At 38.7% G+C, this 27,233-nt stretch overlaps 1 protein-coding gene across 10 annotated transcripts in view; it reads left to right on the top strand.

Moving 5' to 3' along the window:
* TC2N (tandem C2 domains, nuclear) overlaps positions 1–14,803 on the top strand; it is a 30,960-nt gene extending 16,157 nt beyond the window's left edge. For all 10 annotated transcript variants that reach the window (XM_046942419.1, XM_004941874.5, XM_015287750.4 and 7 more), the window contains exons 4-12: positions 1,881–2,045; positions 3,474–3,565; positions 4,206–4,281; positions 5,273–5,373; positions 6,646–6,762; positions 7,648–7,839; positions 9,369–9,483; positions 9,952–10,151; positions 12,498–14,803. In XM_046942419.1, coding sequence (XP_046798375.1) covers positions 1,881–2,045; positions 3,474–3,565; positions 4,206–4,281; positions 5,273–5,373; positions 6,646–6,762; positions 7,648–7,839; positions 9,369–9,483; positions 9,952–10,151; positions 12,498–12,608 — 1,169 coding nt within the window. In that variant the 3' untranslated portion in view covers positions 12,609–14,803. The remainder of the gene's footprint in view (positions 1–1,880; positions 2,046–3,473; positions 3,566–4,205; positions 4,282–5,272; positions 5,374–6,645; positions 6,763–7,647; positions 7,840–9,368; positions 9,484–9,951; positions 10,152–12,497) is intronic.
* Positions 14,804–27,233: the final 12,430 nt, after the last annotated feature.

Raw genomic sequence — 27,233 nt, 5'->3', positions numbered from 1 at the left:
TAGCTAGTTCTCGTAAGGAGTACTTGAACAAGGTTTGGGAATGCAGGATATGCTGCTGGTAAACCCTTTTCTCATAGGGTTTGCATTCCTTGGTCCTACCTCATCCCTGTGATACCGTGCATAAAGGACTCTGAGGCACCAGAGTTCCAGTGGGAAGAAGTGTTTAACCTTTATATAAATGTTATCTTTGTTCGTGCTGTTCTACAGGGTCTTATAAACTAGTGACTTGTCTTCATTGGGAGTTACGCTTCAGCCTTTCTGAAGGACCTAGTGAACAGAGTGGCCCTTGGGCTATAAAATCAGACAGTAATCTGGCAGGATGGCTAGGCTGCCTGTAATTGCTTCTCTTGAGCAAATATTTTAAATTCTTGCATAAATATTTGAAAAGTGGATCTTATGTCAAGTAGGCAGCTTCCATTTCCTGTAAAAAAAAAAAAAAAAGTATTTATATTTGGAAATACATCTCTTTAAGCCTTGCTAAAGCTATGTTTAAAAATGCAAAGTTTACTTTTTAGGGAGATATACTAAATACAGGGAAGTGTGTTATTGCTTTTTTACATTTGCCAAAGCACCAGTGTATTAAAAAAATACATTTAGAGTATTTGTTTCTTAGACCATTGTTAATTATCTGTAGAAGCCCAAGTTCTAATCTCAGTTCCATTCCATTTTCTTTGCATGTCTGATCATTCTCCTTTATTGAAACAGGACATGCTCAGTGTAAGCTCTTGGCATCTTTTCTGAAATCAATTTTCTGGCAGGACTTCTCAGTATTCACTGCAGCATGTCTCCTGCTCTCACAGAAGTAAGTTAGCAGAAGGGAGAGTGGTCCTGGGCTGGAACACTGATTTTACTGTCACCTACCGTGTAGCAATTCTTTACAGCTTCACTTTTAACGTTCACTCTAACTTAGGTTCTGCTTAAGCCCATTATACTTGAATTCCTTGCTTACTAACTCTTATGCTCCATCTCACTGTTCTTTTTAACTTTACTATCACCTGGAAGAAAGGTGGTTATTATGGCTATATATACACAATAATATTTTGCCTCTTATGGCACATGTGCAGAATTGAAGGCATGTTATAATGGAGTAAAGAGCTATTCCATAGGGAGGCTGAAATCTGGGGAGGTGAAGTGAAGGAAGATGTCAGAGTTCATCAGAGTCCGGGTCACCACACCTCCTTTCTGTTCTGGACTGTTAAATGAGGCTTCTTTCAGCTCTGGTTAAAATGAAGGACTAGAGCAGTGTTCTTTACTGTTCTGCTGACTGGGAAGTGTGTGTATTCTCTGAAAAAACTATAAAGGAGAGAATTGTAGGGCAGCTGTGCCATAATGGACTGAGCAGATGGCTGGGATTCAAGCTTTCTCAAGTCGGTCTCCTTGTGTCTTGGCCAACAATTCAAGTCATGAAAATTGGATGACAAGATTACAGTCACAAGTTGCATTATCTTTCCATACAGGACCCTCTTGAGGATCTGCGGGCTCATTAGTCAAGTGGGAATGTCCTAGGATCACTTAGTCAATTAAGTCAGAAATTTTCTTTATTCATGGACCTACCTTTCTAATGAATTTCCATCTCTGTCTTTAAAATCATCTGTATTTTAATGGTTGGGCATTTATTATGGAACACCAAGACAGGGCATGCATGCATGTATTTTTATGGCCAATTTCATTCCAGTATTTCCTAGCATGCTCTGGAAATCTGACATAATATATGTGTCTGTTTTCTTTTTCTTTTCTTTTCTTTTTTTTACTTTCACTGAAGCAAATAATAATGAAATATTTTGTCCTTTGCCCTGAAGGCACTCAGCCTGCCTTATGAAGCCAGGCAGCATGTGTTATGTCTGGAGCTCTTGCATATGATGTTTACTTGTGCTTCACAGAATCTGCCAGAGCTTCTTTTGGTGACCGGAAAGCAGAACTGTGTGGTGTGTACCAGTGGCCCCGCTATGACGTCTACAACCCATTCTATTTGGAGCATCATGTTTCACCAGACCAGATTAGGCGCTTCCAAGCCAAGTCAGATAATAGGAAATTATATGGATCAGGTGAGAAGAACTGCACCCTTTTCTGTCCTTCTCCCTTTTCCAAGGTCTGTAGGTAAGAAATAAAGCTATTACTGTACAAAAGATGCTTGATTATAGCAATCCTAAAACTGGTCTGTATACCACAAGCACTTCCTGGTAAGTGAATTGATGTAGGAGCTGGCTCTGCTTGATATCCAGCTATGCTGGTACATTCTATCTTTTAGGGGTTTAACAAGGCTAGCGTGCATCACATGATAGTAGATAGAATGGCAGAGCAAACTAGGGTAGCTGCCTCTGATCCATAACAGGGTGCAGTACTAGAGATTCTAGCTACCAGTATTTGAGGGAGAATGAACAAAGAAATAGGGTGGTTTGTTGATTCGAGGAATACCTGGGGAATGTGTATGCGGGGAGGGAAACAAGCACTAAAAACATTCAGGAGCAGATTATGGAAACAGGTAAAAAACAGGAAGCTATGCCATGTGCCAGCTTTTATGTAGTTTGCTATTTAAGTTGTATTTATGTTTAATTACAAGGGAGGGCTGTGACACAGTATTAGTAGAAGGTTAGATACAAGTGTTTGGCTGCCTAGGAAAAACTTCTGTACTGTTCATTGGTGTATGTACCTTGTGTAATGCCTGCTGTTTACGGTAAGGTAGATGACTGTGTTGCATGCTCTAAGTTTGCTATGGAAACCCATTAAAAAAACTCATACACTCAAAGAAATGTACACATCTCTTCATCGAGACAGATGCTGGCAGTAGCATGCATTTTTAAAGATACGTTTGTCAGAAAGATATTGCATGTTTCTTTTACAGCTGGGGAAAATGTTTCAATCAGTGCTCTGTTTTAAAAATAATTTTGAATCACCATAGAAACTAAATTGAAAAACCATATATTTTTATTAAGAGAACAAAACACATATAACTTAAGTAGCTTCTAATACGTACAGTTTTGCTGGACTTTTGCAAGCAATTGTGGTGGGAGCCCAGTGGGTTTTATAAAATTGTCTTAAACATCTTCCCTTCAGTTCATCATGTTTGTTTATTTAAGCTAAGTAAATACTTCATTAGTTTGTTTTAGTAAACTCAAACAGGGGAAAGGTCACTCGTGTGTCTAGAGTAAAGACAAGGGCTCAAGCATCTACGAAAAACACTACTTCTGTTGTGGAAGTAATTTTGAGGCAGGCTGTCCACTCTACCAGTGCTGCCAATGTGAACAGGTTTGACTGTTTCAAAAATGGAATGCTCTACTGGCTTATTCTCATCATTTGTTGTTTCAGGAGAGTGTTTTGAGAATGGGAGGTGAGGAAAGGTGGAGAAACCCTTTCTTACTTATCATCTAGTTAGGTCTTATTTCTGCCACGAGTCTACTTAAATTTTAAAAAGACTTCTTAGTATTTTTTTTCTAGCAATGACATGGTTCGTACTGTTCTTTTTGTCTTTTTAGTTAGTGATTTAAGAACTAGTGCTTTGCCTGGATCACTTGATTTAAGTCATTCAATGTTTGATCTCAGAAGCCCACCTCATCGATTCATGAAGGTGAGTATTTCTCATGCTTTAGTTGTCACTTAGGTTGTACTGAAAACTCAGTATATTTGGTGTATGTTTCAGTCACACTGTTTCAGAGGAAACACTGAAGGGCGTTGTCCTGTGCACTGGAGGGGCAAAAGGGAAAAGTTCAATGTCTTCACTAACTTCAAGTGTTTATTTTGCTAATGTCTCCTCTGGTTACTGCTATTCAGGTCCAACAAAGCTGCTGAGAAACTTAAGTAGGCTTTTAGTTAGGATAGGATAAGAGTCTGTGGTTTCTCATCTTGAGATTTATTTTTTTCCCCCATCACTTGAAAAGATGAACATTAGAAGTTTACATTTATGCAAAAAACAATGCTACATTTTGTTTATTTATTTATTTCTTCCCAAATAATCATCTGTTACATGACATGAACTTGCATACGTACCAGTGAGTGAAAAAATCTGTTGGTCTAATGTGTCCTGTATTTGTTCTTTGCCTCAAGGTAGTAACTCCATGCTGGACCAACAGATTAGTAGGGAACGGGTTAAAGATTTGAAATTTCCTGTTTTGTTTTCATCATGTCTTGTCTGATGATAGAATTTCTATGACTTTTTGCATCTGTTACTCTGATAGAAGGGGCATGTTTTGCTGTTTTTCCCTCTGCAGAGATATGATTCAGTCTCCAGTGTACCTAGCAGCACCTCCTCCAGAAAGGATTCACATGGCAGTAACAGGAGTCTGGGTGATGTTTTGTTTGTTTATCTTGTAATGCAGCATCTCCTTTGCATTTGCAATACTGAGCTGTCTCTAACATTGGTTTTTATTTTATGTATCTATTTATTTTTGAGATGAATCTGATTGGCAAGTTAATGGGGGTTACTTTGCAATTTGAAATTAAGAGTTTTGGCCTTGTGCCTTCCTGTTGTCAGGAGGTTGAGCCAAATGGGCCTTTCAAGAATGCAAGTTTTCATGCTTTTGAAAAATTAACCCCTGGATTTACCACCCCAATGGAAGATTTTCTGTTAGAATAGAAAGTGGCACCTTGTCACAAATCTTGTCCTTTTTTCATTTATCAGTATTTTTCTGTGGGAGGTATCTGGAATCCAATACCTTTGTTACATTAAGAATTATGCAAGAAAATTGCATGCAAACCCGGTATATTTAGTTACAGAAAAATGCTGAAGAAGTGGAGGTGATGCAAAATAAGCCTTAAAGATCAAGTCCCCATGAAAATCTCCCTAGTAAAAGTCAGAATTCCATCCAGTCTCCTCAGCACAACAAAGAAACTCTGGGTGTTAATTGACTCTCAGAGGAAAGGTAACAGTGAAGTGTTCCTTAGGCTGGTTGAGAAAGACAAATAGCAGGCCAGCTTATTAACTTAACACTGGAAGTGATTAATCTAAGGGAAGTTGATGTTTGTTTTTTTGAATGTGTTTTGGGTGTCTCAGGAATGTGCTCTTTTTGTTTCTGAAAGGTATTTGAGTGCAACACAGATTATTGACTTCAGTAGAAATAACTGTGGTAAACTGCAGAGTTACAAGGCAGGTCAGGCAACAGGTCTTCATGAATATTTTATCCCTAAAATTTTCGTGTTAGGATATTTTAAATGTATGTTCTGAGAAATTTTCCAAGATAACTAGTTCACCTATTAATGAGTTCCTTTATTCTTGGAATGAATTTTTATCATACTGCATTGCTTCTAGAAACACTAACTGGCTTCCCCCCCCCCACAGATACCATTACATTATCAGGTGATGAACGAGACTTTGGAAGACTGAATGTAAAGTTGTGTTACGTTCCTTCTGTGGAGCAGATCTGGATCACAGTTTTACATGTCAGTAAATATAAATAAGCAAATATTAATAACCACGTTTACTCAAGTGGCTATTTTACTGTGCTTTTTGTTCAAGTACCAGAGAATCAGATTTAACAAGAATAATGAGAATTAAGGAATACTTTGAGGAGAAAAACAATAATAATACCTTCAAGTATTAATATAAGCACAATTCAGTCAAATGTTCCTGTTTGGGGATGAGAAACTGTTGGATGTGGATAAAGAAGCTGAGCAGGTCATAGACTTGGTCCTGCTAGAAATTTTCTAGTGAAAACCTGGAGGCAGTAATTTGAAGCAAATTTAGAGGCACCATTTAACTGACCAAATATAATAGTTCTTTCAGGACAGAACTTTGTGGATGTATAGTTCTTTTGGGTTTTTTTGTTAACTGATGTGATGCTGTGACGCTGTGATGAATGCTGTGACACTGGCTGCTTCATACATTTCCAGGAACCACAGAGTCATAGAATCATAGAATGGCCTGGGTTGTAAAGGACCACAATGATCATCAAGTTTCAACCCCCCTGCTACGTGCAGGGTTGCCAACCACCAGACCAGGCTGCCCAGAGCCACATCCAGCCTGGCCTTGAATGCCTCCAGGGATGGGGCATCCACAACCTCCTTGGGCAACCTGTTCCAGTGTGTCACCACCCTCTGTGTGAAAAACTTCCTCCTAATGTCTAACCTAAACCTCCCATGTCTCAGTTTAAAACCATTCCCCCTTGTCCTATCACTATCCACCCTCATAAACAGCCATTCCCCCTCCTGTTTATATGCTCACTTAAGTACTTGGAAGGCTTCAATGAGGTCTCCCTGGAGCCTTCTCTTTTCCAAGCTAAACAATCCCAGTTCCCTCAACCTTTCCTCACAGGAGAGGTACCTCAGCCCTCTGATCATCTTAGTGGCCTAAATGTGAATAATTTCAGGAATTGTGAATAATTTTTAGGCAATGGAACTTCTATTACTCAGAAACCTTGTAACTGTACCAAACGATAAATTTGCAAGATTACGTAAGGAATTTCATGATTTATTTGCTGTAGACTTCCACATAGTGAAATAATTAAAATCTGTTAAAAAACTTTTACTCTGTGCCATGGAAGCAAATTATTAAATGTTCTGAAGTGACATCGTCATTACCCTGGCTCCGATTTGCATTCAGTGTTACAGGAATTATGTATAATTCTGGGGCAGCATAGAAGACCTTATGTTTCTAAGTTGTGTGAAAGCTGGTGGCTTGCATTATCTCAACTGACTCTGTTTTCAATGTTGTAGTGCAAAGGGCTGAGCTGGCCTTCTGGCTGTGGGGAAAATCCTCGTATCTATGTCAAGGGAATTCTCACGCTGCCCAAGCCTGTGCAGTTCAAATCCTCTGCCAAGGAGGGCAGCAATGTAAGTAGAAGCAGGAAAAACCACCAAGAAATATTTCTTCTTCCCTCCAAAAATTATGAACCAACACCCAGTTCTGTATCATATTTGCCGTGGTAACTGTCTAGGTTCCAGTTACTATTTCCCTTTTCCTCTCTTTTTTTCCTCCCCATTTCCAACTTCTCAAAATCCTTTTACAAGGCTTGTTCCAATTCCTCCCCCCTTTATCCTCCACTGTATTCCTCCTTTTTTCCCAAGTCTGCAGGACAGTTATGGGATACACTTACAGAGTATCATGAACCATTCTGGTCTTGGCAATTGAATAGTGAGAGAGTGGAAGAAATCTGAACATACTTGTAGATGCAAATTCACCTGGGGAAGGGAAAGGATGAAGTACTACTTTCAGCCCTTCGCTAAGGCAGGAGGCAAAAAAAAGTCATGCTTTGTCCATGCAAAAATTAGTAAGAATTGGTCATGAAGCACAGGATTCCTGATAATGGCAGTATAGGAAGATAAAGGAGTTGGGACCAGGAGGAGGGAGAGGAAGCAATATCAACAACCCATAATATGAGTCAAAGGTGAAAGAATGTAAAATGAGCAGAGATACTGAAACAAAAGGCCTCAGGACAACTTTCTGTGTCAATGTGTGTATGCTGTTGTAAAGCTGCAGAAGAGATGTCAGCTTGTCCTGGTAGTGAGCAAGATTCCACAGCTTTGTCCCTTGCTGGGGTGTGACAGTGAGATGGAAAGTCTACATGAGCTTACCCACTGTAAAAGCACATCTCTTCATGACAGCTTAAAATGGTATCCACGAGTAGTGGCCATAGGACCCTGAAGCCTTTGTTTCTAAGTTTGGGATCTAATGGGACACTCTTACCGAGATCGTGTTACCTGTGTCTTTCTTTTTAGGACATCGAATTTATGGAAACTTTTGTATTTGCCATTAAGCTGCAAAGTGTTCAAGCTGTCAGACTGGTATTTAAAATCCAGATGCAGACTCCTAGGAAAAGAACAATTGGAGAGTGCTCTTTGTCATTGCGGGAGCTCAGCTCAGAAGAGTCAAATCATTGGCTGGATATATCTCCTCCTTCCAAAGCACCTGTAAGTACCAATACCATGAACACGTCATTGTATGACCTAGGCAATGCTGTTGGAAATGGAAGTAAAATAATTTGGTAGTAATTCAGTGTTAACAACAAAGTGGTTGTTTCTTTTTTTCTGCTTTCTTGGATGGGAAACATGAGATGAAGAAAAAAGAAGGCACTTCTGAACTGTGTGCATTGCTGCTATGGTCATAAACTACAGCTGTTTCTAGGAAAGAAAGCTAGAACTAGGTTTTTAACAACATGGCCTATGGTTGGAGGGAGGGACATTCTGGGAAGACTTTCCAGGACACTGAGTAATTGCCTTTTCCTACCACAAAAGCATCAGAAAATCCTTAGGACTCGCAGCAAGAGCTCACAGCAAATGGAATTTGTTTTTATTATGGAAGAAAATACTAAGATCTTCAGTGGCTTTAAACTGCATATATATATATATATATACACACATATTATTATTATTAATGTTCAGATTACATGCTGTGAAGTAATAATTCAGACAGTTCATTTCCATTAGAGTAATAAAAAACAGGTGGTTGTCAAGTGTCATTTTCACAGTGGGATTCCTTTTCCCCTACTCCCACTTTGTTTGTTTCTTCTACAGATTGTGTCTAGACATTTGTATTTTTAACAGATTAAACTTGAACTGGCAATTCAAAAGCAAATTTTATCTAAATATATCTAAGTAATATGAGTGACATTCTTAATTTCTAACATAAGTTACACTTTAGAACTGTACTTCTAACAAGTATTGCTTCAAAAGCAGTAACTTCCTACAAAGAAAGTAAAAGATAAAGCTGTTTCAGATGCCACTTCATTCTAGCATAAATTCCGGAATCTGTCCATGTTGGCTTTCCTCACCACTGTATCTGAGAGCTCTTCAGATGCTGCAGGCCCACAAACCCTATGAGGCAGCAGTTTTCTCTTACTTCCGAACAGAGCTGAGTCAGTGGCTCCCTCTCAGGTTTACACAGAAAGTGTGTGGCTGAGCTGTGAAGAGAATTTGGGTCTCTTAACTGAACTGAAGTGAAATGAATCTGTATCTTTGTATATTGTTGTTTACATCTCCAGATTGCAAAATGTAAAAGAGGGGCAGGAGAATTCCAAAGTTTTTTTTCCTGTTGGTAGAGCATGCTCGTTCTCTCACTTTCACACCCAGATTTAGTAGAGCTACTACTCCATGTCTGGTTTTCCCTGTATGTGTCCATTCTTACCACTGAGGAATCTTTCCCAGGTGAAACTTGAGGACTCAATTATTTTTCCAGTATCTTTGGCTGCAGCCCATTAGGGCCGTACGTGCGCTGCACATAAGCAGTGCGTCAGTGGAGCACATGTACAGCAGCTGTGACAAGTGCAAGATGCATTTACTTACTGTGGATCTGCAGGTTGTATATACAACACATACTTATATTTCTGTCCAGGAAATCCCAGATAGGAACAAGTGAGCCCAACATATAACAGAATTCCTGCATTTCCTGAGTTTATAAGCAACTTAATCCAGATGTTATGGCAACATTCTTCTGCTTGTAGGTGTGCCGCACAGAACTTCAAATAGGAACTTGTTTTCAAGCAATAAACAGGAGGATTCAGTTACAGATTCTTGAAGCACAAAATCTTCCAATTTCATCTACACCGCTGTCTTTAAGTAAGTTACATCAGCTGTCTAAAACCATTTGTAGCAGGTAAAATGCTGATCAAATGGGTTGGCAATTCTTAGCATTCCTTACAAACCTCAAACTAACATATTGTGCAGCAGGTTTCCATTGCCAAGGCTTGTTTCCATAGATGTCTCATTTGATTACATTTTGTTTGGTTTGAAGCTACACATTATGTATTCTGGGAGATTTCATCCCAGTATTAATCCTGACATAGAATAGCATTAGCTTGCACTTGCTGTTTGGATATGTGTAAATCAGTTCAACATTAGTGAACATACTCAGTTTGTGTGACTACTCAGGAAGGCTATCATATAGTTCTTTTGGCCAGGCTTTTGAGAAATTATTGTCGAACCATACACGTGAGTTCCTCTTTGGGTGTGTTTGTGAGTAACCCTTTGTGTGTTATGCCTTTTTTTCTTCCTTTTTTTTTTTTTTTTTTTTTTACTTTCTGTAAGGTTTCTTTGTGAAAGTTGGAATGTTTAGTACAGAAGGGCTGATCTATAAGAAGAAGACTCGTCTTGTGAAGTCCACTAATGGCCAAGTGAAGTGGAGAGAAATGATGATTTTTCCAGTTAGCCAAGCTGAACAAGGAATCGGTTTTCTCATCAAACTCTACAGCAGAAGCTCAGTGAGAAGAAAGCACTTTCTAGGACAGGTTGGTTTCTGCTAACTAACATGATGTTCTTGATATTCTTAAATCCTGTTGCAGGGTTGGTTTTGTTGTTGTTGTTTTAAACTCATACAAAAAAAAAAAAAAAAACCTTTAAATAAGGTGGTGTGTAGGGAAATAGTGAATTCTAATAAACTTCTCAATATAACTCAAGAAAAAATGGTAGTGAGCTCTTTAACATCACAAGCATCAGAATGGAAGTTGACATTTGATTTTTCCTTCACAAAGGAAGTCCATAAGTCCTTTTTGTGTGGAAAGTTATTACATGAAAGAATCCTCCTTATGAACAGATGTATGACGTTGTCCTTGCCTCTAGGCTTTCTAAAGAAAACAAACACAGCATTCACATCAGCTCCATGACCTACAGTGTCCTCTACAGAAAGAGGGTGTGCAGTAGGGTATGCTCACAAACAGGTGTGTGTAGAAGGAAATACAACAGCAACAACAGCAGTTTTCTCTTCTGAGCAAGACAGATGTAGTCAGCACAGTATTCTGGATGTGTATGATCAAGTTATAATGTAAACAGACAGAAAACGATTTTTTAGCTGAATGGGTTGTTTTATTTTAGCAGCTGGAACCTCTGTAGTATCTATTCAAAAGCATTTCTATGATCATATTTATTTAATCACTGTACTTTATGAAACTTGTCTGGTCTCTTTTTATTCTCTCTGTCCTCATACTCTAGTTGCTCTATCTTACCATCATTCTGCCTGTTCTTTCTCTACTTTTCTTTCTTAGCTGTTCTTAATGCTCAGTGCATTCCCTGATCCAGATAGATGTACTGAGAGAATTTTAACATATACATAAATAAATAATGTAGAGTGATTTTTGAGATTCCAATTGAAAAGTCATTTGCTAACTGAAGGATGGAATACTCTGTCCTTGGGTACAGAAAATGGTAGTTTCCCATTCTGGCAATGTATTTTGTGCATGCTGGGCACATGCACTTTAGGAGATGCTGATCTGCTATAGAAATGATGTGCCAGCAAGACTTATGTGATCTTCCTCCATTTTATGGAGTATAATGTCCCATGTATTCCATCTTTCTGTGTTTCCTATTAGTAGAATTAGATTTGGAGTGGGAAAAGAAAAAGAAATTGTTCATTTTAGTTGTAATACCTTGGGGCAAAACTAATTGGTTTTGATTTTGCAGTCAGTTAGCAGTATGTGAGGTCATCTCAATCTGATGAGTTGCATTTAATCATGGATCTTATTTTTACGGGGAGCAAATGAACTACTTCTGCTCTTCAGTTATTTGGAAAAGGTTGTTTCAGCTCATGCAGGCAGACGTTGCCACATTACACATGCAGACATAAAATATGGCTCGTGGAAAAGCGTACTTTGAGCAATTGGCTGGGTAGCTGGAAAAAGATGAATATGGCTAGATCCATTAACTTCTTTCTTCAGAGAATGATGATTAATTGGATACTGCTCTAAAGCAGACAACATTTTGATTAGGTTGCATTTATGAGCATGTCTTTAATCATGAGCAAGATGTATACTGAATCTCTGTGGATGAAACATCAGCTGCCTGTGGTATTCTGGAAGACATTATTCTCACTTGAGGAATCATGCCTCAACAGTGTGGGCTAAATGTACTTCATGGTGAAGGTTTCTGAGAAGTATTAAAAAGACTCATTCTTGGAAGAGTGGAGGAAATGGAGTCCCATAAATGATGACACCTACTTACATAATCAGAATTCTTTTGGCAGTTGAAACTGATGATAATTTTTAGGGGGAAGCTTCCTTCTTGTACCTCATTTCCTTGTTTAATGGCTTCTGTCCATTAGTTTAATATTGTGAAGAGATGCACTCTTACTGCGTGACTATGTGTGCTACAGGCACGTTAGTAACCTCTGTGGAATGCAGGTTTGGCCCTGTCTGTTGGAGTGTGTGATTTTAAATGCTCATGAAAAGGCTGGACAGCTAAATCTGGGTGCCAGGTGGCTTGCAGCCAGCTGGAGTTTGACTGCATGGTCCAGAGAGTCATCACTGCCCTCACGGGCCCTTGACCCCAGCACATGAATTTGAATGAAGCAAGGAATGCTTGACTTAAAACACTTTGTTAACTAGCAAAACATTAGTGTGTAGTGATCTCTCTAAACTTCTATTTGTTTAGAGACTAAATATAAACCCAGACTCCCTGTGTTCCCAGTTGGAAGCCAAGTTATGTTAGTCCTAACAGAACTGTATTTGTTGCTAATGCTTTGGTCACAGTCTACGTGTTGCATCTCATTCTACACTTTCATGGAATTTATTTGGAACTAACATAGGCTGGACTTCTGTGTTACATCAGGTAACCTTTGTTTTGTTTCTTTTTTCTCCTTGCAGGTCTGGATAAGTTCTGACAGCAATAACAGTGAAGCAGTAGAGCAGTGGGAAGATACTATTGCTAACCCTGAAAAAGTTGTTATTAAGTGGTACAGCCTTGGTCCATCTTGAAGACTGGAGATGAAACTCAGGACTTTTTTTCCACAAAGATATTCTTACACTGTTTAAAATAATGTTAATTAAAAATTGTCTACACAAACTGTTCAAAAGGACTCCACTCTATCATGCCTCCGTGTTAACTGGAAAAACTCAATTTCCTGAAGAGAAATACTGCCTAAATACTGTTAAGAGGAAGACTTAGGAAATGGGAAGAGCACTCATTCGGTTTTAAAAAGTCCACTTCTTTTTCCCCTTTCAGGATCTGTAAGAGTATAGAAATCCAGTACTGGAGAGGAGGAGTGTGAATCAGCGTCATTTGCGCTAGTTATAGACTTCATCTTCACATCTGCAGTCATGTCTTCGGCGGACTTCACAGCCCATGGGAATCAGTCTGGTCAGCCACTTGATCCTAGGTACCTTTGAGCCTCGGGCCACACCTGTATTGACAACATTTGGCCAGAGTAATGTGTGCCTCAGCAGGTGGGAAAGCTGTGGCTGTAACAGGAGGCCTAAAGGGAACTGTGCAATAATGCAGCACCCAAAGGCTTTTCTAATCTCTGCCTCCAACGAAGAGTTGGTCAGTGCACCGACATGCCAGTATCTTGGGTTTTCATCCATCCTTCTCTCTATTCTAAACAGAGGAACTGAAAGATAAAAGTTTCTCTGACGATTTGTAATCTTCTCAAGTGGGGCCCTCCAGCCTCACTGTTTTGTGACTGCTGGAAGAAATAAGGGGAACACTGTTATAGAGGTATTGGATTTGCCTAGGATCAGAGCTGGGGTTTTTTTTGGTGTTTTTTTGTTTTTAATAAATTAGTTTATTATGCATAGTTCTTACATGTAAATGACTTCCTATCTAATCAACACTGTTTTACCATTTGCTTACTTTACTAAAAGCCAGACTGATGTTCTTAAGGAGTGGGCAAATATTTACTGATGAAGTGTGTGTTTCTCACTTGTTTCAAGCAAGAAGAGATTACCATATTTTTATTGCAAATGATATTTTTCCTACCAAATCCTAAGATTATTTTTCTACTATTCCCCATATTTTCTGGAGTCTATTCATAGTTATTTTTAAGGGGGGAAAAATGCTGATTATGTAATAGATAATATGTGCATCTAAAAGCAAAGACGCCTTTGCACTACATTAACTACTGGATTGAACAAAAATATATTCCATTAAATCCATCACACATCTAATGCTGGCTGTCTGAGCGGCTCAAATATGTGTTTGTGTAGACACTGAATAACAGTATCTTTTTTATAACTTGGAACCCATTCAAACATCTGACACAAGAACTGGAGTGGTGGTGAGAGCACTCACTGCTTGAAGGCAAAGGAACAGCGGGGGGCAGAGAAAGCACTGAAACAGGAAGGCATGTTGTTTTTAAGCACAGAGCGCTTCTTTATTTTGGCCTTTCCGATTTCAAATAAAGGCCAAGAAAAGAAATGGAATCTCTTCAATTCTTTTTCAGTTGTTAATTAGAGCTTTTAAAATTTCAGCTATCTAGATTTTTTTTTTTTTTTTTTTTTATGATTTTTAAACTAGGGAAAACCCTTTTGTTTGCCCAGGTCATACATGATCATCTTTTGCACATGTTCTTATATATGAACTGAAATGGTTTTTGCATGTTATTTGGAGAACAGACATTGGTTTTTACTTTGACGGATGCTCCTTGCAAAGCTCCCAGTTGGCCCAGTGGATCCGGACGGGAGATCGTAGTATCATAAAATGGTCTGGGTTGAAAAGGACCACAATGATCATCTAGTTTCAACCCCCCTGCTATGTGCAGGGAGATGTCAACGTCCATCCAGTTACAGTTCTTGAGATGAGCCTGGCCTGCTGCGTAAAATGAAAAAAGGAATTGGACTAAGTTGACGTTCTTGGAGTGTCTCTACTTGAATACAGGGATCTTTCTATTCATTGTGGCTGTACTGCAGTAAACAAAAGTGCGAACTAACTGTTTCCTTATGCAAAATGCTGTTCTGTTTGAAAGAGGACAGGGAATATTCCAGTGTTTTTGGAGGCTTCAATTACCACAAAAGCAGCTCTGCGATGATTGCCAACTCAGTGGATATTGTGTAAAATGAACTTTGTTGGCTGTTTTAGGATGCTGAGCCTTTTGGAGGCCTAACTAGTAATGTCTCATTTTTCCTATGTTAATATTTAATCTGTGTTTATAATAAAAGTTATAAACACAAAATGATCCATCTCTTTTCTTTTTTTAATTGTGTATACCAGTGTTTTAGCATAACAAACTAAAGTTCACGTCCTACCTTTTTTCTCTGAGAAAATGCTGAGGATGGAACAATTTTTGATGTAGTGTTGTGTGTGTGTGTGTGTGTGTGTGTGTGTGTGTTGATAGCTAACACCTCGTGGATACATATGGCTTTTTCTGTAAGGTGCATGGAGGTCCTATAGCGCTATGAACAGCGTACTCTGAGGCGTGCTTCATCCTGTGCTCATTCATTCCCAGCTGTTGGGAATTGCTGTAGGTATTGCTGTATATTCATGTCATAACTTCATGAATTTTTAATAGTTGGGAAAAGAAAAATGTTTGTTGCATTGCTCATCAGATCTAAAGTTACTCAACTAGTGTGAAATTCCACCTGCTTCTTCAGGAAAGAGTTTTATCTTTCTTCTCCTCTTACCTCTCTACAGATATGTTTCCAACACTGCTGGTGAAGATTTAGGAGAAAGTAAAGATTTAGGATAAAGTCTTCCTGAAGAGAAAAATGATGCATCACTTGAAAAAATAAATTAGCAAAGATGCTTGTGTAATCAAGGATACATGCAAAATTAGGAAAAAAGATGTCTAAAAGCGACATCTCTATGTTGTCCCTTGAATGCATCTTCAGCTTCTCTTTTCATTACAGGTTATATCCAAGTTTACCGATGTTGAAAAAATACTATTGTGAAAGCTGTCATATAGTTTGTAGATATAAAGTACTCATGGTTTATAGTTAGATTTGCTGTTGCTTCCAGTTAGGGACTCACTCAGCTTCTAGAAAATAGTAGAGGTTCAGAAGCTTCATCAGTTTTATTTAAATCCGCACAAAATGAGTGTAGGTTAATTGGAACAACAGTTATGATCTTGTGTTATATGTTATTCATAGAGAGAGCTGTGCCTGCTTAGAAACCACCCTTAGACTAAACTTAATCAGATTTTTCAGAATGTCTGTATATAATTGCACTAGTAAATTAAACAATTCTGTCTTAGGTTTATTTGTTTATGATTAATAGCATTCTGTATGCAAACAAGACCAACAAATTTAGTTTTCAAGGCTTTACATCTCAGTGGCATGACATGGCATTCCTTTTAAGGAAAAAAAAATGCAAGATTCTACCTCAAATGATGAGTGGGTGTAACAGTTTGTAAACCACAATGCCATAAAACGTTAGTTGGTAATTAAATGTATTTGAGTGTCTTTTGTGATCACAATGCAGATAGTGCCATCCTGCTAAATCAATTAGACAGCCCTGGATTGTCCTTATGCTGGGAGGACATTTGTATAAAACAAAAGGTAATTTTGTCATTAAACACATGTGCTGTTTGACTTAAAGACTGTCTGCCCAATGGAGATTGCTTTTGAGTTATGAGTTACTTTTGCAGCCAAAGCATAAGGTTGTCTAGAAACTGGGGGCAGGGCTGTTCCATTTCTTAATTTCATCCTGCCAAAATATGTATGACATGGGAGGGAGGCTGCATAGTTGTGGGAAGTTTGGCATAAATCATGCTGGACATGATATACCCTCCTTGTTTTTCCAGCTTCTGCTGTAAAATTACATCACCATGTAAACAGAGCCCTGTACATGATCTCATGCTTGGTGTATGGAAAAAGCCATCACTAAAATCAGCACCATGTTCCACAAACATTGCTCCAGCAGATTTATATTCTTCTCTCTAGCTTATGCTGAGGGAGAGTCCATGGTCTCTCACAGTCTATGGCAGAACTCCCATTGTAATCAGCAGCAGCAACTGGTCTTCAAGGTTGATTTGGTTATTTCAGCATTGTGATAGTATGATTTATCTTCCAAAAGGTCACAGACAGCTTATTTTTTTTAACATTTTAAAAGTAGCTAAAAATCTGTCCATGATGTTTCTTTAGAAATTTAGCATCATTGAAAATGGATTTGCATCTTTTACATGTAATGCCATTCTTTCCATAGATTTCAGTAGCTTTCAAACAAAAGCTCTGTATCAATTATTCTGCTATTGGTCTAAATGTGCCACTTCTTTCTTCCTTTTACTTGCCTGTGGAGTGCTCTACTTGCTCTCTATGCATAAATAAGTCTTCAAATGATGTCTGCTTCTGCAACTAACATTCTGATTATCCCAGTAATATTTCCCTTCTTTAGCTGGTACTGGGATCAGCAGCAGTTCTTCCCTTCTTTTGAAGTTTAAAGAACTAGCTAAAAGCATACAGCTTTCAATCCTAGGACTTGGATCATGTCTGATGCTCAGCATTTTCTGAACTACGTTTGGCTGCAGCTTGGCTGGTATGGTTCTTTTGAAGCTCCCTGAGTTCTCTGCTGTCTACTGCCACTGAATACAACAATGGGTTAAATCAGCTGTAACCTTGTGTGTCTGTGCTAGAATTTTAATTCCTCAAAAATTTACCTTAGGAAATCATTTTGAATGGCAAGAAGAGGAGGAGCAAGCTGACCATAGATGACCATCGGGTTGGTTGACTATCTTTATCTGTGATGTTACACAAGGAGGAAGTGTGATGAGATCTGTAGCTCCAGCTGAAGAGAGGCCTATGCCTCCTCCTGTGTGTATGACCTGGGAAACACCTGTTAGCCTGAGGACTGGACTGCCAAATACCAACGGGAGGTGCAGTCATGTTGTACTTTCTACGTTTCCCTTGAGAAGCTTTCTGGAGCTATGGAGGAACTAGATAGGGAAATTTTCTATAGCAGGAATTCCTATAGCTGACATGTTTCTATGGAGCGGAACATTAAGGTAGCTTAGGAGGCAGTGAAAAATAGGAGTTATAGGAATATTAGTTCTAAATCTAGCCGACCTTTGTCACTTGTCAGAGAGAAGAAAGTACTCTTTGTTTGTGATACAGAGCAAAAGAAGAAAATGGCACGTTACACCCAAGACAGGGCTGGGTCTCCCCTGCATTAGCACCTATTAGTCTTTCAAATATTTTTTGTGCTTATCTGTTGCTTTTAGTGAAGCAAGGACAGATTGGCTAAAGGGAGGTAGTGAAGGAGGTGGAATAAAAGCAGTTTTGTTTAGAAAAACAATGTAATGTGCCTGTAACTATTGACAAAGCTTTCATTTGACGTGACTTGCATAGTTGATTACGCATGTAGATATTTGCTTATGTTCTGTCGCTACTTCCCTGGTATGAGACTGAATTCATCTTCTATGTAATTAAATAATGCTTCATTCTGATGAGCTCATTGACCTTTGAGCTCTCAACCTAATTAAGCCTGATTGCCTATGGATAGCTCCTCATGGCTGATTGACTTCAGCATCACATAGAGGTAGAACATACTGAATCTTTTTCCTGCGCTTCAAGCACTAACAAAGTCTCTCTCCCAGACAGATTCTCCGATTTCTAATGAAAAATGAGCTCATGACAGCAGGGAAACTGAGAGGTGACCCTCCCTTCTCTACCTGAATGTTGGGTGGGTCTTTTTGTTTTTGTTTTCGTTTCGCTTGAAACCTTTGGAAACAGGAGTGACATCTCTACTATCAGTCAAATTTGACTGAGATGATAAATGTGCTGAAAAATTATTGTAAGCCTCGGACAGAATGAACAAAAACAAACTGTGCTGCTTTGGGATCCTGGGGTTCAGCTATCTCAGATGAGGAAGTTTTTCACACCGTTATCACTGCTGATCACAATTCCACAAGTATTGGTTTTCAAGGCAGCTTAAGCAGTTTCTCTGAAGATGCATTTTGTTTTAAGTTTTTTGAAGCAGTATGCTCTCAAGCTGGTCACTTGCTACATTTTCACAGCAATGCTGTTTTAATGATCTCCTAGCTGAAGAGAATTTTGATTTACCTTGAAATCACCATTTAATAAAAGCAGAAACAGAAATTAAGTTTATTATGAAGAAATGCTCTTAAAGCTTCATTTTTAGGTAATTAAACAACCAGTAGCAGCAGACATCAGATCCTCCTCTGTTTGTCAGCATGTATATATAATTAAGAACCCATTAAAGCTCTTAGGCACTAATAATGCCTTTTTTTAACACCCTAACCTTTCTACGTTTAGCACAGCACTGAGGCTGGAATCCTGTGTGCTCCACCAGCAGAGCACTGACTCCCACGGTGATGAGCCCTGGCAGGAGGGGCTGGGATTTTCAACCAGGTACTCTGACATGCTTTTGGAGCACGTCATTTGAGAATTTGAGCTTGTAGATCTAGATTTGCTGCACAAACTGGGTGATTAGGTGGTGTCAGTTCCTCTTGAAACTTAAATTACTTGAATATCAAAAATTTAGTGGGTTTTTTTTTGGTTTAGGGTTGTTTTGTTTTGCTTTAAGAGCAGGACAAAGTAAGCCCTGGAATTCTGGGTGAAGCTGATGATCAAATCTGAGTTTATCTCTGACATGAGTGGCTTCCAAGACCAAGCTGATATACCTGTGTGGAAAGGAGTGGGTCAGAATGCCCAAGAAGAAGAAGTGAGAAATTTCAAAAGTAGAGCCTTGGTGATGCTAGGGCACTTCACTGAAGTCCTGTGCTAAGGTGAAGCAGATCTGGGAAAGAAGAGGTTCTCTGAGGCTCCAGTTCTTTGCTATGACTTATGAGACTTGGCTGTCTCTCCATGCTAAACGTTTTGTAGACCAAATGCAACCCTGCTGACTACCATTCTTTATTGTGGACAAATTGTACTGTGTGTATAAATTATAGCTTTAAGTGTGATGGATTCAAAGGTATATCACAATGGGATTTCTGGTATTAAGTCTGCACATAACGCCAAAATTCACAGAGGACCAAATGTGACATCAGTGTGAATTCCATATTCTCTATCGAGTAACACTGTTCCTTGCCTTGAGAGTGGAAAAAAAAAATACATACATAAATATTCTTTTTCCAAAAGACAGCAGGTACTGGTATTCTTGTCCAACTGAGGAGTATTTATGGTATTCACTTGTTCTCAGCTACTTTATTTCATCAGCACTTCATTCCCTTTCCCTGCCTGTACCTCCTTTAGTTGCCTAAGAGACAAAGCGTAGTCAAACACATCCAGCTGTTTTACTTCCTTTCATCAGCCACTGGAAGATCATCAGAATGACAACTTTCTCCTGTGTTTTAGAAACATTTGTCAAATTTGTTTGCAAATGTCTATCCATATAAAGAGATCAAAGCATTAGCTTGGTCCCCGAAAGCAATGAGAGTAACACCATGCCAACTGCAGCTGGAATTTTGGCAGAGCATGCCATGAGTCCAAGGTCCTGGTGCAGGTCATAAGCTGCTGCGATGCAAACTGGGCTGTGTGTTGGTAGAACTGTGCCAGCTCACCTCTGTCTGGACACACAAGCCACAGAAACTAGTCTTCCACTCCAAAGTAAGAAGGTTGTGACTGTTGCTGTTCATCCCTTGGAAAACTTCAGTAGGCTGCACCAGGGTCTCAGAAACAAGTGTTTATGGCTGGAAATACACTTTTAGCAGCTCATATGAAAACAGGAAAATGGGAAACGGACTGATGCAGAGCTATTCTCTGCGGATCTATGAGGTGCTCCATTTTAAATCTTCTTCATGAAAATATGGCTTCATGATCAGCTAACAAGTCATATCCATTAGCATCTGTCTTGCTTGATAGCATTTACCCATGCGACGGCGAAGGGTGAGGTAGAGGTAAAGAATATTCACCATCACTGTTCTTTGTCAACACTCCACTGCTTTCATATTTCTCTGCAAGATGCAAGTAGGAAGCTATCTCTACTCTAACAGGAAAAGTTAAGGTACTGAATTGCTTATACGACCTCATCTGTGTTACTAAATGCCTCCAGACATTGGCAAAATGGCAATGATTTTTCAGATATTTGTTTCTTCTTCATTTGAGCTCCTGCATTTCTGACTTATTTTTGACTTTGGGCAATGCCTATATTTACTAGATAAGGGCAAATAGATTGCCCATATTTACTTTGAGTGAGAGTTTCCTTCATGCAATATTTGTTCAATAACTAACTGCAGAGAATGTTTAATAACTTTTTTGTTCACCAAATTTGATCTAAATCTAAATTTTTGATTCAATTCAATATTTCAGTGCCTGTTTATCTATGGTATGGCAAATGAAAATTATATGGGTTATCAGAATCAAAGGTGAAAAACATTTATAGAAAGGGTAGGGCCTGAATTGTGCAGAACTGATTACCAAGTTGTAGTTCTAACAAGTTCAAATATAACCCTTGTATATCCCTGAAAGTAGTGCTTGAGGTTGTTCAACAATCCTTGCAGAACAATGCAATGCTTTATATCCAAGGGTGTCTTCTCTCACCTGTTAAGTTAAACAAGTGAGAAAAACAAGAATGAAACTAACCATACAGGTGGGATAACTCCTCAACTGTGGGCTTTTTGGAACAGACTTGAGACAAAGTGGTGAAGCATCAGATGGTGAATGGCTGCTACCCATGTTGCATGAATTCTGTGCCAAATCACAGGACTTTGCTTGCTAGGTCTGTTGCAGGACATGGGACTTGATCATAATATATAATATTTAATAGTATGCTTGCAAATAATCTGATAAACTGCTTTTGTGTTGCAGATCTTTAGTTCCTATGGTCCTCAGTATTTTACAGGAGCGCCAACAATGCATGCCTGGAAAATTATCTGTTGAACCCTCAATCCAGCAACCTGCTGGGAGGTAAGGAGTTCTCAACTTATGGCCTTGCAGGTACCACAAGTACACAGCCAAGTACAGCTGTGCAGCACATGTTATTTCCAAGACTGGAATTCTGAAAATTTGAAACATTAAAAAACTATTTATCTACCCACAATCCGAAAGGCTCTGAATCTGCAACATATACAGGTTGCAGTCATTTCACATCATGCCTGGGGAAGCAGGAGTCTGGAAATCCTGGAAGCTCACAGCCTCCTGAGAGCACTCCTGGCATTGTGAGACTTGAGGCTTCTACTGCCTCTTAACGGGCACATACCTTCTATTTAGTGGAGATTAATTTAGGCTGACTATGAAGCTATGTTATAGAAATACAAGGACTGCACTATATGTCAAAGTGAAAATACTGAATTCACAATTTTAGAAAGAGAAGGTAAAGTATATTACAATATTTCAATTTAGAAGAGCTCATTAAGACCAACCAAAAAAGAAGCTGAAACTTTCTTCAAATCCCAGGCAGCTAAATAGCACACATTGCTCAGAGAGCCAGAATACTTATCATCTCCTTCTGTTAATCAGGCATTTTTATAGGTACCAAGCTGGCTGTCATTCATTTCCAGGTACACAGTCCCTACAAGCACATACTGACTACTTTCATAGTCAGTCATACATTCTTCAGCATGCATGTCTTTCATACATTCTTCAGCAGCAAATCTTTTCCTTATATTGGCTGTATATGCAGAAATAAGGTGCAAAATAACATGAACTGCAAAGAGGACACTGCTTAGTATGACTTAGTCTGTAATGTCAGCTACTGCCCCACCGCAGAGCATTCCAATTACCAGACAGAAAGAAAGCAGGTCTTGGTACCAGTATCCCAGCCACAAGGGAATGATAAAATTTATGTCTTTATTTTTTTATTCTTTTGATTTTTGAGTGCATAGTTGTGTCAGAAACAGTATTCTAGGGTGTTGAAGTAAATTGCTTAATTGCTATTTATGCAAGCTGATTGCAGGCCTCTCAAATTCTATTTACTTTAAAAGTAATAACTTGTATTCCGATGTCGGTAATAAATTAGCATGCTCCTTGAATGTATGGGAAGGAGGTAGTAAAGGCAAAATTATAGTACAGTAGTCCCAAATGTTCATACTGAAGGCAGAAATTGACACACTGCAGGTATTCAATGCAAAACTGATATTTTGTGCTTGGGAACTAAGATATTTAACAGGCATTGGCAATACAATACTGTTACAGAGAAAGGACATGCCATGCTGAGACCATAGTTAAGAGTTGTGTGCAGAAGGCACATGTACAAATTGCTGCACTTGGTGCTGGGAAAGCCTCGGTTGGAAGATGGTGTCCAGCTGTGGTCATCATCTTTCAAGACAAAGCACAGAGGAAGAAACAAGGTTATGAACAGCAAAACCTGACCTGTAAGAACTGAAAGTCCTGAGCTGTTTAATCTGGCAAAGAGAAGGCACAGAGATAAAGTTCTAATATGTGAAAGTCTGTTGAAAAAAGACAGAGAACGATTGTTCTCTGTGTCTACTTGGGATGAGCTGCTTACTCAGTCATCTGAACCCAGCTGACAAAGAAGCTTCACCTGGGAAATGCTGCTTCTGTTTCTTCAACTGCTAAGCAACGCACCAACACCTCTATAACATACCAAAGCAAGAACGTGCTCAGATGCAACCTTATGTGCCTTAAAGCTTGATTGTTGTTGAAGATGAGTGAAAATATGGCTTTCTTAACATACTTTGCTGGCCTACAGAAAAAAAGAATTAAAAGCAGTCAGAAAGTGACATATGAGAAGTTTTCTCTTTTTCTCTTTTTCATTTGGCTTTTAAATCATTTTAAGAAAGTTTAGCTTTTCTCAGAATCAAACCTGACAAGAACTTCACATTGCAAAATATATTGTTAGTACTATCATAGCATAGCTTTCAGCAGTCACAGCATCTCTATTCTGTATTCAATGCATTAACTCCTCACTGTCTGTTCTACTCCATAGGCATTGCCTTCTAAAAGCTTTCCACTACCTAAGGCATGAGCAAGAAGCTAAAACAAAGGCCCACTGAATTCCTCAGTCATGGGCCTCAGCCATGGAAAATGTGAGGTCACCATCTGCCCTTGGGCACCCTTTATTTCAAGGGGTGTGCTAAGCAGCCAGAAATACAGGCTTACAAAGTACCGTAAGATTAGTAAGTGAAAAGGTTTTTTAACTGCTGTTTTGATTCCATTTTGGAGTGATTTTCACTGTCCAAGCCTTTCTTCATCCATTTAGCTGTTAATGGTGACATTTAATGAAATAGGATAAAGATCCTTCCACTAAAATCATGGTGGTATACAACCAGGATAGAATTCATTCCATTCTCTGTCCTGGAAACAAGCAGGATGGTACCAAAATCTGTGGAAATGCTTTTAGTTCTTTTATTTTCCTTTAACGTTTCATCCCATAGTAGCATCATTTTCTTTCTCACTTAACAGCAGGAATCTGATACTTCTGCCCAGAGAGGCTGCAAGGATTTAGTCACAGTGAAGAGCTACACTAATAATGGGGAACAAAACACCGGCAACAACAAAAGGAATTCTCCTTTTTGTATAAGGCTGTAGTTGCTTTAAATTGGTGAACTGGTGGCTACTTTCAACTTGAACACGATTTGACTTATTAAAATGCAAAAGGTAACTTCTTTAAATAATAATAAAAAAAGTTCTGCATTAATGAGACACATCCATGAAGTGAAGTTTAATAGCACAGCTTTTGCTAGACCTTCTCTGAAGATACTGCAACCTCCGCTTGGGAATTGGAGATTTTTTTTTGAAATTAATCTGTTTACAGATCAATCCCAGCCAATTCACATTTACAGTATAGTCTGTAGTTCCAGGTGAAACTGATTAAGCGTGTTTTGAATTTCAAAGCTCATCTGTTACCACTCCTGTTTGTCAGTCTGACACATGGGCACCCCTTTGCTGATTCCCGAACAAGCCCAGGTATAATAGGACTGGGCCTACCACGTCTCATGTTGATTTTTTGATTTTATTATACTCAATTAACACAATGCAACTTTTTTTTTTCTTTTATTGAGCTTCCTGTTGGCAACGTGACATTGTGTCAATGGCATATAATCTTGACTTCTTTTACAGTATCGTGTGGTCCAATGCCAACGTTTTGTTTAAAAAGGGTGTGAAAGGATTTGGCCTATGAAAAAAATGATGCTAAACATTAACTGTGACATCATTTGAGCACCTGCCTCGTGAATAACCCCGGATACTCTCACAGAGTAGAATGGAAACTTTTCTTTAATCACTTTCAGTGAGAATTCTGCCATAAAACCCCATGTGCCCTTTCTGTCTTTAGTTACCAACTTCTATTAAAGTTTTGTTCTTGTTTTATGAACAAACAAAGACAAATTTTTGGCTACTGAATATATAATTGCTAGAAGTTGCATGCTCTGGACAAAGGCCAAGTATGATAATCACATTTTGCTTTAGTCAGCTTCTAGTTCATTTCACAAACAACTGTTTAATGTGGTTATCGATTTCCTATCTCCACTTGCTGTGCTGTATTGTTAAGTTCTCCCACCACCAGTGACTAACTTCTCAGCTCGTCGTGTGGGCTTCCCTCTGAGCACAGAAAGATTTAAAATGCCCAGGTTGTGTTTTAAAAATGAAAAATCACGATAGAAGCCATAAATGGAGGATTAACAGATGATAATGAGTATGTAGTAAAACTTGTTTAAAAGTTTTTTAATTATTCAGATGTCTTGGAATGAGAGTTTATATACGTTAAGAAGTCAATGGCTATGAGTGCTTCCAGGCTTTGCATGTGAAGTAGTGCACAATAAATAGAATGGAACTGTGACTTATTTGAGGTCAGGGATTTAAAAACAATTCAAGAGATGAACTGAAAAACGTTGCAGTTGAATAGATTTCTCTTCATTTCACAGTAAATCCAAACTTCTGTAGAACTGCCCTCTTTGAAAATAGCTTCCAACTCTAGGCAACCCAGACAGCATTGTGATCAAAATTAATGTCAGATGTAAGAGAAATCTATCCTACTCTGACAATGAGACTGAGGGAGGTGCCCCTCTCCAAGACTGACAGAGCCTCACTCACTCGAAATGCTGAGAAGTAGGAGCCATTCTAAGAGAGCACCTTCTCAATGGTGATAAGGGCCCTTTGAAACCCATGCAGTTGCTCTTGAAAAGTAACTTCTAATGCTATGATATTCCTAAAGAAAATACACTCACCATTTGTATTATGAAATTACAGAAGCAGCATTAATTTAATGTATACTCTTGATAAACTATTTATTGTACTCAGTTAATTACACAAAGAAGAAATCAGAAAAAAAAAACAAAACAACAAAAACAGAACATTTAAGAAAAAGCCATGCCCAGGTGAATATAGGGCATTAAAAACTTAGTATTCATCTATATCTGTGTGTGAGTTTACACATTTGCTTTACGTGTGCAGAGATGTAGGAAACTGAAGGGTCTGTATAAGAACCTAGTAGAAGGACTGCAAGACAGTTGTGTATAGCATAGGGGACAGGGAAGAGCAGAGAAGCACAGAAGGTAGCTGGAAGCTGACGCACAGGCAGCTGAGCTGAGCTTGGCTGGACACTTGTGCTACTCTGGCAATACCAAGTATTTTTGAAAACTATTTGGTTATTCAGTGGGCTCTGGCTGCTTTAAGATGCTCTGGAGTAAATCAAAATAATATAACTTTTTTCATAACTCTCAAGTTACAGCATGAGATGGCAGAGGCTAAAGTCTTTTTCATGCTCAAGCACTGTATTTGCACTATCTTCAATGTGCTGGATTTTCATTAACACTAATTCTGAGTTTCCTAGGTTTATCATGTTTAGCTTAGGAATAATAACATCACTAAAGTCATCTGGAAAAAATTGTCTGGATTTTACACTACGTTATGAAATCCATTTTCAAGTAGTTTGTCAGGGAATATAATTCCCAGCATTGGTTGAAACAGGAAAATTAGATTTTTATTAAATGCACATTTTTAAACAAAAAGCTTGCTTTCTGGGGAAAACCTTGTTTCCATTTAAATTAACCAACTAAATACTCAGAACTGTTCTTTTAGCCAAAAGCTGAAAAGCTTCACCTTGGAAGTGCTCCCCTATTCCCATGCGAGTTGTAGCTCAAGTTGTGCTATGTTAGGACTTGCTCCCTCTGACAAGACTGCAACTTCACTAAGACAATCGACAAGACAGGAGACTGACAGACATAGTTACAAGTCAAACCTGCACCATGACTTACAGCTTACAAGACCCATCAGGATGATATTTTCTAGACTTAAACTTTTGAAATTCTTAGGGAATAGCTGGAAACGTGACTTCCTTATGTGTCCCAAGATTCAACACACTTTCTGTAGCATTGAATTTCCCAGAGCTGTGGAGAAAAGAATGACAATCAAGTTCTCTCCCTCGTTAGAAATTACTATTATGCATATATTTGCACAAGGAAACTATAGAAAGTTTGGGTGTAGTAGGTGTTTGGCACCTGGTTGTACAGGACCCAGAACTGTCAGCTGACAGTTAACTTAAATCATTTTATTCTTGGTGTCTGTAAATTTGTTTGTGTATAGCAATCAGAATTTATATAGCCCCTAACAATATTGTAAAAGATAGTTCCTCTACAAAATGCCCATCAGCATAGATTAATAAACAGCCTTATCTCCATTTACACTCTTGCACTCTTTCCCGTTCAACATATGGTTTCATTTTGAAAGAGGAGACTTACAGTAAACTATCATCAGTAGACTGATAAATGCTATATTCATAACAGTACATCTGTTCGATGAAGATTTCTCATG

This window comes from Gallus gallus, chromosome 5, assembly GCF_016699485.2.
Source record: "Gallus gallus isolate bGalGal1 chromosome 5, bGalGal1.mat.broiler.GRCg7b, whole genome shotgun sequence".
Lineage (NCBI taxonomy): Eukaryota > Metazoa > Chordata > Aves > Galliformes > Phasianidae > Gallus > Gallus gallus.
This window is presented reverse-complemented; position numbering and strand designations above follow the sequence as displayed.